The 13,957-nt window shown below is 44.9% G+C and overlaps 1 protein-coding gene across 1 annotated transcript; it reads right to left on the bottom strand.

Moving 5' to 3' along the window:
• Positions 1-1,227: 1,227 nt before the first annotated feature.
• LOC133915000 (uncharacterized) lies at positions 1,228-5,702 on the bottom strand. The gene is made up of 2 exons (XM_062357988.1): positions 5,309-5,702; positions 1,228-5,206 (listed from the first exon to the last, which is right to left on the bottom strand). The coding sequence occupies exon 2, from the start codon at positions 5,171-5,173 to the stop codon at positions 1,466-1,468; it is 3,708 nt and encodes a 1,235-aa protein (XP_062213972.1). The 5' UTR covers positions 5,174-5,206; positions 5,309-5,702; the 3' UTR covers positions 1,228-1,465.
• Between the last annotated feature and the right edge of the window lie 8,255 nt (positions 5,703-13,957).

Genomic DNA, 13,957 nt, shown 5'->3' with positions numbered 1-13,957 from the left:
AGAGCAGCCACATGAAAGTTTATCAGTGCAACAGTTAGCAGTAATTATTCCTTTAGTTTTATGCCTAGAGCAGATTAATGCTTACCATCAGATAGGCATATCCAGCGCTATACTCAAATAATATTTTGCCGAGTACATCCAAATATATAGCATATTTAAGTACCACCTTGCATCAAATGAAATTATCACGCATACCTGGCTACACTTTTTAATGATTCAGAAAATTATAACCAATGTTATAATCAATAACAGGTTTTCAAGCATGGTCCTTCCTTTGTCTATCTTTTTTTGCACGCCACATGTTTGATATGATGGGTTAATGAAACTGTTATCTAGAATAGCTTTTATCTGAAACAAATAATGCATAATATCATAACCGCCTTAGTGTGTGAAATGATTAACGTAATTGGCAATGCAATAGAAAGGATGCACCCCCCCCCCCCGCCCTTTTAACAGATACATGCCTACATGGACAGGCCACGGTCTTACCTTGGTTCCAGAGCATCGCCTGTTGAAATTTCTTAAAGGAGTGCCGTGGTGGTTTCAAAAAAAAAAAAACTGTCTTTTGCTTTCCTTGCTATGACTACAACAGATTCCAAAAGGTTATGGTCCTTTCTACTGTCTTTGGACGTTCATTGTGGCATGTATGCACTTGCACTTTCTTGGAGAGCATGAAATATTTACCTTAAGCAGGGTTCCCTGTTTTGTTTATGTCATGTCCTATGTAGGAGCAGTCATGCAAAATAGTCTCTCTTGAGATAGTGGCATGTACTATCTGGGAGGATTAAATTTAGGGCAAGCCTCATGTAAAAAGGGATAAATGACATCTTATGTATCCTGTAAGTTTCATAAGAAAACAACCTATGTATCCTGTCGTATGCTGAATGGGTCAGATTGGGTCGCCAGCCCATGAATATTACATCAATTCCTTATCGTACTGCTTGATGTCTTCCGATATCGGATTGATTTCACCCTTGTAAGATATTTCAAGTTTCCTATGATCTGCTATAGATACATAAATCTGTTTGGGGCATAGCCAATTAATGATGCAACTAAAACGGCTCTTGCTTTCGACTGTACTTATACCTTGACTGTCAGAAATGTTGAACAGCTGTCAACGATATGTTTGCTGTTGGAATATCTCAACCATGTTGCCGCGGGATACTAACTAGTTACAGGTAGTACTACTATATATTGTGAAACACACCGCTGCCCAGTCCAAGCATATAATATAGCACACGTTACATTAATAAGAAGTCAAATGTGCGCAAAAATGTCGCACTTATTACATGAAACCATGCATGATGTTCGATACAGAGGAAAGCCACACAAATTCAAATCCGTGAGCATAGACACAGCCATTATGCTCAACCACAATCACAAAGCACTCATGTAGAGCAAGTAACCGGACACAGTCAAAACACATGCAAAACATAAGCACACGCGCATGCGCAACAGATAGAAATTAATAGGCAGCTTGCAGAACAGATGGCAATCCACACGAGCACACAGCCACACACAAACTACACCATGGGATCAAAGGAGACGCTCCTCCAGCGTCACTACGGACGGTGTCAGAATTACTTGGACTCGTATCAATGTGACCGGCAAGCAGACGCTTCAGCTTCAAAAGCAGGACATTTACTGTTGCATATGCAGGCACCTTGGTTTGTCGGATATCCAATACCTCTAGCTCACGGAGGTAGTTGATTTCATTGGGCAGTTGGGTCATATTTGTTCCTCTTAGGCTCAGATACTTGAGCAGTAACATCTTGCTGCAGATGTCCTTGAGGTAGCGCTGGTTCTTCCTACCAAAGCACTGACAACCTTCTAGATCTAGCACCTTGAGCAGGGATACCCGGGGTGATTCAGAGAGCCTTTGGAAGAATTTGTCGATTTTATCAGAGCTGCGGAGTTGGAGATCATTGAAAATGGAGAAGTGGCGAGCCAAGTGACGTGACAGGCGTGTCTCCACGATGTGTTGTTTTCTGGCGATCGTAGTAATGAATCCATGAACTAGATCACCTACCACACAGCTCTTGACCTCTCCTGTGGCACCAATATCAGCAGGATAAACAAGCCACCGGTGGATAAGGGCGTCAAAACATCGGTTGGCCTGACGCACAGAACTGGGCCAATCTTCCTTGAATGTCAGCCCTTCTGTAACCCACCGTCCAATCAAGGTTGACCGCCTAATCTTGTGGCCCGGAGGGAAGATAGCTAGGTACAGCAAGCAGGACTTGTATTCTTTAGGCAGATCATTGTAAGAGAACTTGAACATCTTATTCGCAATGATGTTGAATGATTTTGGCAAAGCCTGCAGGGTGCTGTGCAGCTTGAGTAACTCTTCATTGCTCCTCTTGGGGTTAGCATGCAAAGCATGAGTGAAGATCTTCATGCAGAATTCATGTGGCTCACACTCCTCCAAGATGTCGCGAAAAATCTGGGGGTTGTAGTTGTCTTCATTCTTCTGCTGGCTAGTAAGCTCGAGCACGGTATCATGGTAGAGGCCAGCAAGAGAATAGTCTATAGGTTCCCGCCGTGGATAGCAATATTCTTTAGCCTGCTGGGTGCCCTTTGTGGTGGTGACGATCAGTAAATCGGCGCTGCATTTTAACAGGCTCAAAGCATTTCTGATATCCTCCCATCTGGATACATCCATCATCTCATCAACTTTGAGGATAATCAGGGGACAGTCATCCTTCAAGTGATGTTTAATCTCATCCACGAGCCCTTTGATTTTCAGCTGCTCTTTAAACTCCTGCTTGAGTTTGTCCATCTTCTGCTCGATTTCTTCAAAAACAGCTTCTGGGTTTTGACCCGGTACACCAGGTTGACCTGTCGCTTGATTATTCTCATATTTGCCTTCCTGCAGCTCACGTAAGATCTCTTGCTTTGCGTCGTGGATCATTTGTTTGATTTGATCTTCACCCAATGTAGTCGTTGTGGCCATTGTAGCTTGCTTGGCCAACGATCTGTCTTGTTGCTGGACCCGTAGGGGCTCGCTGCTGCTGGTCTTCGGGAACACTTCCCGCAGAATGTGTACATATTGGGTTTCATGGAGACGAATCGGGGTTTTCTGCTTCTTTGCGACTTCCTCCTCCTCCGCTTTTTCTCCTTCTCCTTCTTTCTCCTCCATATGCTTAGCTATTTCTTCTTCTTTTTCTTCTTCTTCTCCTTCTTCTCTTGCTCCTTCTCCTTCTTCCTCCTCCATATACTTAGATGTTTCTTTTTTTTCTTCTCCTTCTCCTTCTTCCTCCTCCATATGCTTAGCTTTTTCTTTTCCTCCTCCTCCTCCTTCTCCTTTCTCCTCCTCCATATGCTTAGCTGTTTTTTCTTTTTCTCCTCTTCCTCCTCCTTCTTCCTTCTTCATATGCTCAGCTGTTTCTTCCTTTTCTTCTCCTTCTCCTCTTCCTCCTTCTTCCTCCTCCATATGCTTAGCTGTTTCTTCTTTTTCTTCTCCTCCTCCTCCTCCTCCTCCTTCTCTTGCTCCTTCTTCCTTCTCCATATGCTTAGTTGTTTCTTCTTTTTCTTCTTCTTCTCCTTCTCCTGCTCCTTCCTCCTCCTCCTCCTCCATATGCTTAGCTGTTTCTTCTTCTTTTACTTCTCCTGCGCCTTCCCCTTTCTTCTCCATATGCTTAACTGTTTCTTCTCCTCCTCCTCCTCCTTCCTCGTCCATATGCTTAGCTGTTTCTTCTTCTTCTTCCATATGCTTAGCTGTTTTTTCTTCTCCTTCTTCCTCCTCCATATGCTTAGCTATTTCTTCTTCTCCTCCTGCCCCTTCTCCTTCGGCCCTTTCTCCTCCTTCTCCTTCTTCCTCCTTCATATGCTTAGCTGTTTCTTCTTTTTCTTCTACTCCCATTTGCTCTTTAAGCTTTTTGGCCTTTTCGTCTGCTTCCATATGCTCCTCAAGCTTCTTGGCAATTTTTGCGATGATGTTATCGTCCCACGCTGGCAATTTATGCATGTCTTTGTTCTTCACTTGGTCCTGCTGAGACGCAGCAGCAGCTGATTGGAGCAGCAGCTGAAGGAGTACGTCTAGGTCCAGCTGATCCAAGCCCTTCTTTTGTTCAAGGTACAGCTGAAGCAGCTGGTCGAGTGTCTGTGGTCGAACTCGAATATCACTCTTGATCTTGTCAAGCTTTTCGTAAATCTTCATCTCTTCAATATTCACCTTGATTTTATGAATAGCCCTATTTTTTTCCTCGTAAATAACACATTTTCTGCGGTAAACTTGCCAAGAATCAAGATCCTCCTCCTCCCCTTCGCCTTGATCTGTGCCTTGCTCCTGGGTTTGGGATTTGGAATGCTCGAGCTCAAGCTCGCGCAGGATGTAGTAGAGAACTTCCTCGGCTCTTAGCGGTAAAAAATAGTGGTGCACTGCCGGGACGTCGACCATGACAACGCGATCGTAGCCGTCGCGTTCGTCATCGAAGCCCCCGGGTGGGAAAACCAAAGTTTCATGTGCAAGAGCGAGGACGCCGTCGCAGTAAGTATCCGGTGCCATAATGACGATGGACATAGACTCCTCGGCGTTAGCAGGAAATACTTCGTACCACTCCAATAGCTTTGCCTCGACGTAGTCATCCAGAGTGCGAGGCCGAATGAAGGCTCTTGGACCAGAATGATCGGTCGCCGTCGCCACCACGAGTTGATCGTCACCGTCTTCTTCGTCGTCTCCAGCGGCATAGCCACCTGGTGCAGCAGCCCGCGCCGACGACGATTGCCCCGCCACCGACTTGGCCGGTACCTCCACGCCGTACCTCAACCGCCGCTCGCCGACGTCGCGCGCCCGGTCCTTGAGCTGGCGCAGATGGACGGCCGCGCGGTGCTGCGCGACCAACTTGTGCAGGAACCAGGAAACCCACCAGAGGTAGCGTCGGAGTCCGCCCCTGGTGCGGTGGATATCCGGGTTCCTACGGTACAGGTAGAGGTCGATGCAGTTGTTGCAGTCCTGGGCGAGCAGCCGCACCTGGTTCATCCACGTGCGCACCTGCTCATCATGGTCGCCGCCGGGGGGCGCCCACCTCGCCAAGTGCGCCAAGAAGCTCTTCATGCTCTCCATCTCCTCCTTGATGAACTGGACGTCGTCCCGGACGCCGCGCAGCAGCAGCGCCTCGTTGCGGATGACGCCCAGCAGTGAGCTCACGGCGCCCGCCGCGAGCTCAGCCATCGCTCTCTCCGCCGGCCGGCCGGCCGGTGGTTTCTAGCAGTGGCGGACCCAGGATTGAATCGGGGGGGGGGGGGCTAATTTCTATGGACTAAAATTGAATCAAAGGGAGGGAAACGAGGGCTGCTCAGTGCTCACCAATCTGGTCCTCGGTGGCTCGGTCCTTTTCTTCAGTCTTCAGCGGCTCAGCTCAGCGCCAGCCGCCCGGGGAGGAGGGGAGCCGCCGAGCCGGGACCGGGCGCCGACAGCCGCAGCCTCAGTGCCAGCCTGCGCGGCTGTGCCCTGCAGGAGCGAGGCCGAGCGCCCGACGGCCCGAGCAGAGCAGGATCTGAAGCGGAGGGCGGAGGCCAAGCAGGATCTAGAGGCCGAGCAGCAGCCGATCTAGAGCCTGGACGTCCATAGCTTTGGATTCAGAAGCCGTCGAGAGCAGCCGATCTAGAGCCTGTGGTTTCTACTTTCTAGTTCAATTATTGGTCTCGCGGGGGCAGGCTAGCTATGGTGGCGACTGGCGATGCATTCTTCTCCGAATGGGATAGATGATGTATTGTTGCATACACTCCTCCTTCCATCATGTGATGTGACCAGCTGACAGCAAATTTCGATAAGCGCTCCCATATTCCATGATCCCACATGTTATTCGTATGTTATTTGTGGGGGGGAAAAATGCACAAACCCTCCATAAGTCACTCCATTTTTTAGATTCCCTCCATAAATTTTTTTGTTGCAAAAACCCCCAACAGTAATTTAGATTTGCAAAACCCCCCCTAGCAATTGTTTAATCCAGAAAATAGGTTTTCTTTAATATAAAAAATATGTAAATTCTTTAATAATTTAGATAAAGGTTTTAAAAATGATTCCTTTGGTGAAATAAATAAAATGAAATATTTTTAATTCTATTAATCTTATATATATTTTTCAATGATAAAATAAATATTTTAATTATGTCCCTTAGAGGAATAAGGATATAATTTTATTTATTATTTGTGTTCACAAATAACGACAAATCAATGGAGACTGATGCTAAATCTTGCCGAACTCTCTGCATCTACGGAAGAGAGGCCGGGCGCTGGAATGCGGCCAAGTGCCATGCCAATGGGTAGGCCGGCCGGACAAATTAGAGAAGATTCCCTTTATACCATTGCAACTTATACGTTTGCCTTATGTGTTATCTAAAATTAAAAACATAGAAAACCTAGAAAAATTAAAAATTCCCTTTATTTTCTAATTATTTACCATTTTTCCATAATTAAAAATATAGAAAACCTATTAAAATATTATTCTAGATTTTCTAAATTTTTCTCATAATTAAAACATTTATTTTATCATTGAAAAACATATATATATATATAAGATTAATAGAATTAAAAACATTTCATTTTATTTAGTTCACCAAAGGAATCATTTTTAAAACCTTTATCTAAATTATTAAAGAATTTACATATTTTTTATATTAAAGAAAACCTATTTTCTGGATTAAACAATTGCTGAGGGGTTTTTGCAAATCTAAATTACTGTTGGGGGGTTTTTGCAACAAAATGGCTTATGGGGGGAATCTAAAAAATGGAGTGACTTATGGGGGGTTTGTGCATTTTTCCCTATTTGTGGGGACCAATATTCAATGATCCCACATGGGACCAATATTCAATGAGCTCGTCGCAGCGCCAACATTTTCCTGTTCTTTGTGGGTAAAAATTCAAAAATAGAGAAAAAATGTTACCGTATTTATTATAATAGATAATATATCAATGTATTTGTAAATCTAGTATCTGTATCCGGTATCTGAAACACCGAAAATTCGATTTCGGTACCTCAGGTGTCGAATACGGTACTGTTCACCGTATTAAGAACCTGAGGTACCAAAAACTCCTTGTCAGATGCTGAATACGGTGAACAGTGCCATATTCTGCACCTCAGATGCCGAATACGGGCCGGCGTGGTGCTGCGCCCCTTCACATCTCGTCGCATCGTGTCGCCGCTTTCGGTGCGCCGACCGGTTTCGCTTTTGTCAGTTTTGATAGCACCCCACTGTAACACCAAGTTTTAAAGGATTAAAACCGGGCACAACACATATATACCAGGATCAAGTTTTCATATATATGCTACATCATCATTGTATCATCACAGTGCTATTATTACAAATAGTAGCTTGTAGCCTCGTTACAAAGGTCATGATATACAAAGACCGATTTCATCCTTGCAGGTCCTGACAACATGGAGCACCTGAAGAGGATTGCTGAAGAGATGCAGAAGCAGGTAGCTGCTGCTCAGGCAAAGGAAGAGAATGACGATGACGTTCCAGAGCTTGTTCCTGGGGAGACTTTTGAGGAGGTAGCTCAAGAGGCAAAAGCCTGATCATAGACTCCAATAGCATAATGTTACTTGACCACAGTGATGAGGTCATGGTTTTCAGTGATGGCACTCTTTTGCACCCTCGTTGGCCAACCGATCTTTGTATTTGCGGTTGGAAACTTTTAGTTTCTCCAAGTTTTTACCTAAGGTTATGCATGTTGAAATGCCATGGAATCCAGTATGCTGCTTTTTGGTCACGATTTTGGTTGGTTTGATACATACCTGAGCACCAGGTTTTACTGAGTTTCTCCATTTCCATTCCCTTGGTGTGTAGACGTGGGGTATATCTGGCTGTTTGAAACGATACTGCAATTGTGCTTCGCTTTTTTCGCTTTTCATCTGACCTACAGAGATTACGAGGTTGTCTAAAAACTAGCAAAATAGTACTGAATTACGTTCCTTGCGAAGAATTTGAATGGTTGCAAAGCTTTGAAGAGTAGGATCAACAGGCTTGATCAGTTGCTTGTTCAGAAAAGTTGAAAGTGAATATCTGCCACTACAGTCGACAAATCGGGCATTTTCGTTCTGAAAATTTCCTTGAGACAATTATTGTTTCATGTTCCAAACATTAAAATAAATTAAGTATTTTAATCTCTATTTATTTATCGTCGCAGCTGCCTCTCCCACCTAATTTCCAAAGCTTCATCGCTGACCCCTCGCTGTCAGCTTTTTAGACTGACAAAACCGCTCACTGCCACTTTTTAGAGCGATGTGACCGCACGTTGTCAACTACTCAGAGTCCAGTGTCTTGTCGCTGCAGAAAGACATCCAATGCATGCATCGTCTCAAAATTACATAACTACACTTGGTTCATACACCATCGATCTCTACTTACAAAATGGGAGGCCGAGGCAACAAGAAGTTCATGACATCGTAGTTTTCCGAAACACCACTACCATCTGATACCCTATACCACACCATGGCTGGCTCCTAAGTAGATATTTCTCATGGACATCAAAATCCTCAATGATAGCCTTACAGGCTATGAAGGAGACCCATGAAAAAGATGACGATGTGTTTGAGGAGGAGAACCTGAACAAAGTGCTGTCGAAATGGCAGACCATGACCCGCTGTCCTTGTTTCACCACGGAGGAATGGCGGCGAACGGTAAGCTCTGTGACCTCTATGGACCTAAAGACACACTTATTAGAGTGTCGTCAGAGATATATCAGGGTATGCCAACTAGCCGACATAGCAAAGTATTTTAGCAAGCGAGCGTACACCATATTTATGCACTCTCAGCAACACGAGGAGCAGGGCGAACCCACCATGATGCAAGGGTATTCAGCTGTATACCCAACTTTTTTACCAAAAAAATGAGTATATAGTAACTACACTACGTATATATATCTCTAGTTAGGCCAACTTACTTGCTTGCTGCTTTAACCTATCAGACCACCCAGCAAAACGTCTGCCCAATCTACCATCTATCCTTCACTCGGCCCATTAACCGGAAAGAGCCTACCTTCTCGCATTTTGGATTGAATAGTTTTTTTTGGTTTGTGAATACTGAATACCCAATCACCAAATCCTGGATCCGCCACTGACGGAGAGCACATTAAGGTATGTTCATCATTATAATATGTCCCCGTTATTTGTTAGGTTGCACTTCTAAGACACGTTTATATTTTTGTATGCTCTTTTTCTATACTAGGTGTTCCCTCATGATGAAGATTTGCTGAACAAACTCATCAAGAACTTTATTCTTTTTAATCTGCTCTTCGGCGACAGCTGCCTACCCAGACATAACTAGAGACACAGATGTGGTCGTTCAAGATCTCCACACTTTTGCAAAAGAGGCGGTGGTTCGAGCCGCCGTGAAAGAGGTTGTCGTTCGACTACCACCACAAGAGGACGTGCTTCTACCACTTCCGTCACAACCGAATGGGTTGGTTCCGACGATCATGACTTCATACCAACTCCTCAGAGAACTCCACATCGTTGTGAATTCTCTGACAATGGAGCAGATGACTGGGATTCTAACTTTGATTATTTTCCGTATGCACCGGCACCACGTAGACCAAAATCTCCATAATACAATTACCAATGTATGGACCGCGAGATAAGGCACAAACAACCTCAAGGGTTATTTCATCCATAATGTTTATGCTACTAATTATTGAACTTGTTGAATTTAAGGTGGTTTTATCATTTTTAATCTATTACCTAAGGCATGTATGTACCTTAGATGTAGCTTACATGCCATTAGTAATATTTAAATTCTATGTACTCATCTCATATACACATTCTATCTTACATTCAATGTGGTTTTATCATTTCACTTACATGTATTTATTCTATCTTCACTTAAATATTTTCTGGGATTTTTGTTATTTTTATCTTAAATAATTTCTGAGATTTTTGTTATTTTTATATAAAAAATAAACCCTGAGCCTTGTCGCCCCTTGAGAGGGCGGCAAGTCTACCCACCCCCTTAGAGGGCGGTAAGACCTATGGACCTGCCACGGTGGCACCCCGGGTGGCTTACCGCCTAGTCCCGTAATTCTTTTTGTCCGGGATATATTTTTGTAATTATTTTTTTAGAAAATATATATAGAAAAAACTCCATGTCCCTACCCCCTTACCAGAAACCCCTCACCAGAAATGAAAATCATTAACCAGATTTAGTTCTGGTTAATATTAAACGGATGTCAAACTCCTATATTTATAATCTAGATATGCCTTGGGTGGGCTTTACCATCCTATGCACGAAATCTATTGGTGGAAGTAAAGTACAACTTGTTTTCCACGTTTAAAAGCGGTTCCAGACTTTTCTTTTCACAACTCTCCCTTCAGACGAAGGTATCTCCAATTTTTGGACTCTAAATTGGGTAAATTTAGAATTAAAAAAATTGTAGCTCTAAAAAAGATCTATGGCTTTTTACATTATGATGTTCCCTAAAAAGGTCGTCTTGACTCCAAAATATGTTATAAGATGAACTGTCCTGATTCGGACTCCTTTATGCAACACTTACTGTGGGACCCATATCTACTAGCTCTGGAATCCAAATAAGATCTTCCATAGGTGCAAATCAAATCTCTCAGCGATATCTACAACTTTGGTATTCATTGGATTTACAGAAAATGTCGTATTGGACTCCGAATCTACGTTAGAAGATGATGTTGTCCTGGATTGCGCGAATAATTCTAGATTTCAAGAATCTTTTGTGATTTGAGTGCCAAGCAATGAGCTTGGGCCTTGCGTGTTGGGCCTTATGGGCTGGATTTTTGGTCCATCGTGGATGGAGAGCTAGGCCTTGTGTCAGCACTTGTCGTATTTCACTATTTTGAGCCTTATTTCCTACAAAACTAATTCACATGCACTATATCGCAAAATCATGAATATTAATGATAATAATCTATAATCATGGTGATAATTCCGTTATATATTGAAAAAAGTTGACACTAAAAGTGTACAATAACTACCGTGAACACCCACGCAACCATGTGCTGTCACTGGACATGCCATCATTGGACCGCCGTGGCTGATCCAGAGGTGAAATAAGGGGGTGGGCGAATGGGGCAGCCTGACAAAATTTCGCCAACTGCTCATCTCCTTTTCCTTTTGGAAAACGAAAATTTAAGTTTTCTCATGAACAATTTGTTTTGGCTGAATTTACACACAAGTACAAATCAATTGACCGGACAATTTGCAAAGCATCCAATTGAGAACAGATGGCTGCAAAGACAATTCACATATTCTCACCGGTGATAATTTTTTAGAAGAAGCTCTTTAATTTTCATTCCTAGAGGCGTCGACGGCAATGAAGTACCCTCAGACCTTGATCTGTGTCGGTGGCTTGCCCCGTCAACAAGGGAGGTGCGGTTGCAAAGCAGCCGGTGAGCCGAGCAACTGAGCACTGAAGGACCGAAGATGACGAGGATGAGGAGACCCATAGTAGCCGTGCCCGAGCCTCCGCTTATGTGCGGAGGTTGGTTCATTGTGACTTGAGAGATCGGAGATGGGGATGGGAATAGGGACATTGAAGGGGCATCCTGTCGGCTGACCAGTTCTGGTTCTTAGATCGGTCAGCCCACCAACCCACGAACGTGGTGAGCAATCAGCCTAGGCCCAGTTTCATCGCGCCATCGTCTTCTTCCTCACGTCCAATCCAACCTCCAGCGACCTTCGCTGCGTCCTTGCCCCCGCCCCGCCCTTCTCCACCGTCTCTGGTGGTTCCCACCGTCGAATCCGCAACCACCACTTCCGCCATGCTAACCCATATTCGATGAGCGGTTATCATGACTCCCTCACCACCGGCCTGCCCACTGCCCTCTTGTCTCCCGTGGCTACGATTGCGCCATGGCCTCCTCACCGCTCCGTCGGACCGCCGCCCACCGAAGGTTATGCTGCGGCCTCGAGAATCCCTCTACCCCCCCCCCCCCCCAAAAAAAACCCAGAACCCTAACCTACCCCAACCCTAAACCCTAACTTGCCGGGTGGACACGACATGGTGGCGTGCTGCGTTCGTGATTGGGAGGACAGCGGCGCTCTAGGGTTAAAACAACGTGAGGCGAAGGAGGAAGAAATAGTCTCAACGGTCCAATCCTTCCCACGCACGAATCTCAAAGGTGACCGATCTGTGAACCAAAATCGGTCGACCAATGGATAGGAATCGCCAGGTTGAAGCATTGAGTAAAGCTGTATTTGTATTGCATGGGCTTCGGCAGTGCACGGGAATTGAATGAGCCGAAGCCCAGGTTGGTCGACCCTTAGCTCCGCCAGTGTTGGGCCGTGCTGCCAACAATGGGGTCCGAGGGGCTCCTCGGAGGCTTGCTACATATCTGTGGAGAAGACAAATCCACGGAGAAACAGGTGGTAAACCAGGTCAGGATCAAACCCGGATGCTATCATTGAAGAAACCATGGAGAAGATCGAAAAAAATCCAGTGGAAGATGAAAGAGCAGCTGCAGATCAAAGGGATCGTGGACAAGATTATTGATCGTTTGAAACGTCGTGATGGGATCCTGGTTATCCTCGAACTTGATTATGAGACCATCTCCAACAGCTACCTCAAATTTTCATCCTCAAAATACTATTACAGCATCCCCTATCCCTAACACTGTAGCAGTACTGTATCACTGGATACAGACTCTGTTGGAGACGAATTTCTAGTGCTACAGTACCCCCCAAAGTACTGTAGCATTAGAATCCTCAAATTTACAGATCCTGTTGGAGAGGACACCAAAGGCCTGACTATGTATCCGGATAGGAGGACACCAAAAATGCTTTGAGCCTGTTGGGTTGCGTCGCCCGTACACTGGTGTTGAACGCCACATTCAACACTCAACGGGCCAAAGAATACTGCTATCCACCACGGGAGCCTATAGACTATTCTCTTGTGCGTCTATACCATGATATCGTCCTTGAGCTTACAAGGCAGCAGATGAATGAAGACAACAACTACAACCCCCAGATTTCTCGCGACATCTTGGCCAAGTTTGAGTCTGAACGATGACCTTCGCTCATGCTTTGTACGGTAACCCCAAGAGGAGCAATGAAGAATTGAGCAACTTGCACAGCACCCTGCAGGTCTCGCCAAAATCATTGGATAGCATTGCTAAGAATATGTTCCAAGTTCTCCTATGGTAATCTGCCTGAAGAATACAAGTCCTGGTTGCTGTACCTAGCCATCTTCCCTCGAGGACACAACACCACGCGCTCAACATTGATAGGACGGTGGGTTGCAGAAGGGCTCATATCTAGGTCAGTCCGTCAGGCCGAGCGATGTTTTGACGCGCTCATCGACCGGTGGCTTCTTTCTCCTGGTTATATTGGCTCAACAGGAAGGGTCAAGAGCTGCCTGGTAGGTGATACAGTTCATGAACTCATTCACCAAGACCGCCAGGAAAACACATCGTGGAGACACCGATGCCAGGTTGGAAGAGTCCAAATAGACTTTATTGGAGTGCGTGCGTGTGTTTCCGGATTTCCTATGCATCAGTCGCCCGACCCATAGCTACCGGGTCACGCGGTATTGGAGATTCGTGCTGGAGATATGGACGGTTGTGATTGCATACAGCTGAGGGTGTGGAGCAAGCACGCTGGCGTGGTTTGGGTGTGAAGGACAAGTGCGAGCATACGATTCGCAGAGGTCATCATGTTCATGAGCTCCGCAAGAGAACCTCACGAGGTAGTAATTGTTTTGCCTTCTCCTATTTTCTGCTTGAAACAAGGACTGTTCATAAGAGTATGCTTTAATAAGTAACACAATAGTTTGTGTTGGAACTTGATATAAATCAAGAATATAAGTGAATTGTGCAACATATAGCTCGATAGAAGGTGACAACCTCATCCTAAGAGTGCTTTGAAATTGTGATCTAAGGTATTCTAAATTATCAGCATGATTCTCAGTTATAGACCTTGATTTTGTGGCACTATCACTTCATTCTGGTACTTTGCAGTACTCGAGTACATTCAAAGAAAAAGGGAAGGGA

Source organism: Phragmites australis, chromosome 4 (assembly GCF_958298935.1).
Source record: "Phragmites australis chromosome 4, lpPhrAust1.1, whole genome shotgun sequence".
NCBI classification, from domain to species: Eukaryota; Viridiplantae; Streptophyta; class Magnoliopsida; order Poales; family Poaceae; genus Phragmites; species Phragmites australis.
The sequence above is the reverse complement of the archived record's forward strand: the minus strand, read 5'-3'. Positions and strand labels throughout refer to the sequence as shown.

Excerpts from the sequence above, each read along its gene's own strand:
- LOC133915000 (XM_062357988.1), bottom strand. The coding sequence starts at position 5,173 with ATGGCTGAGCTCGCGGCGGGCGCCGTGAGCTCACTGCTGGGCGTCATC.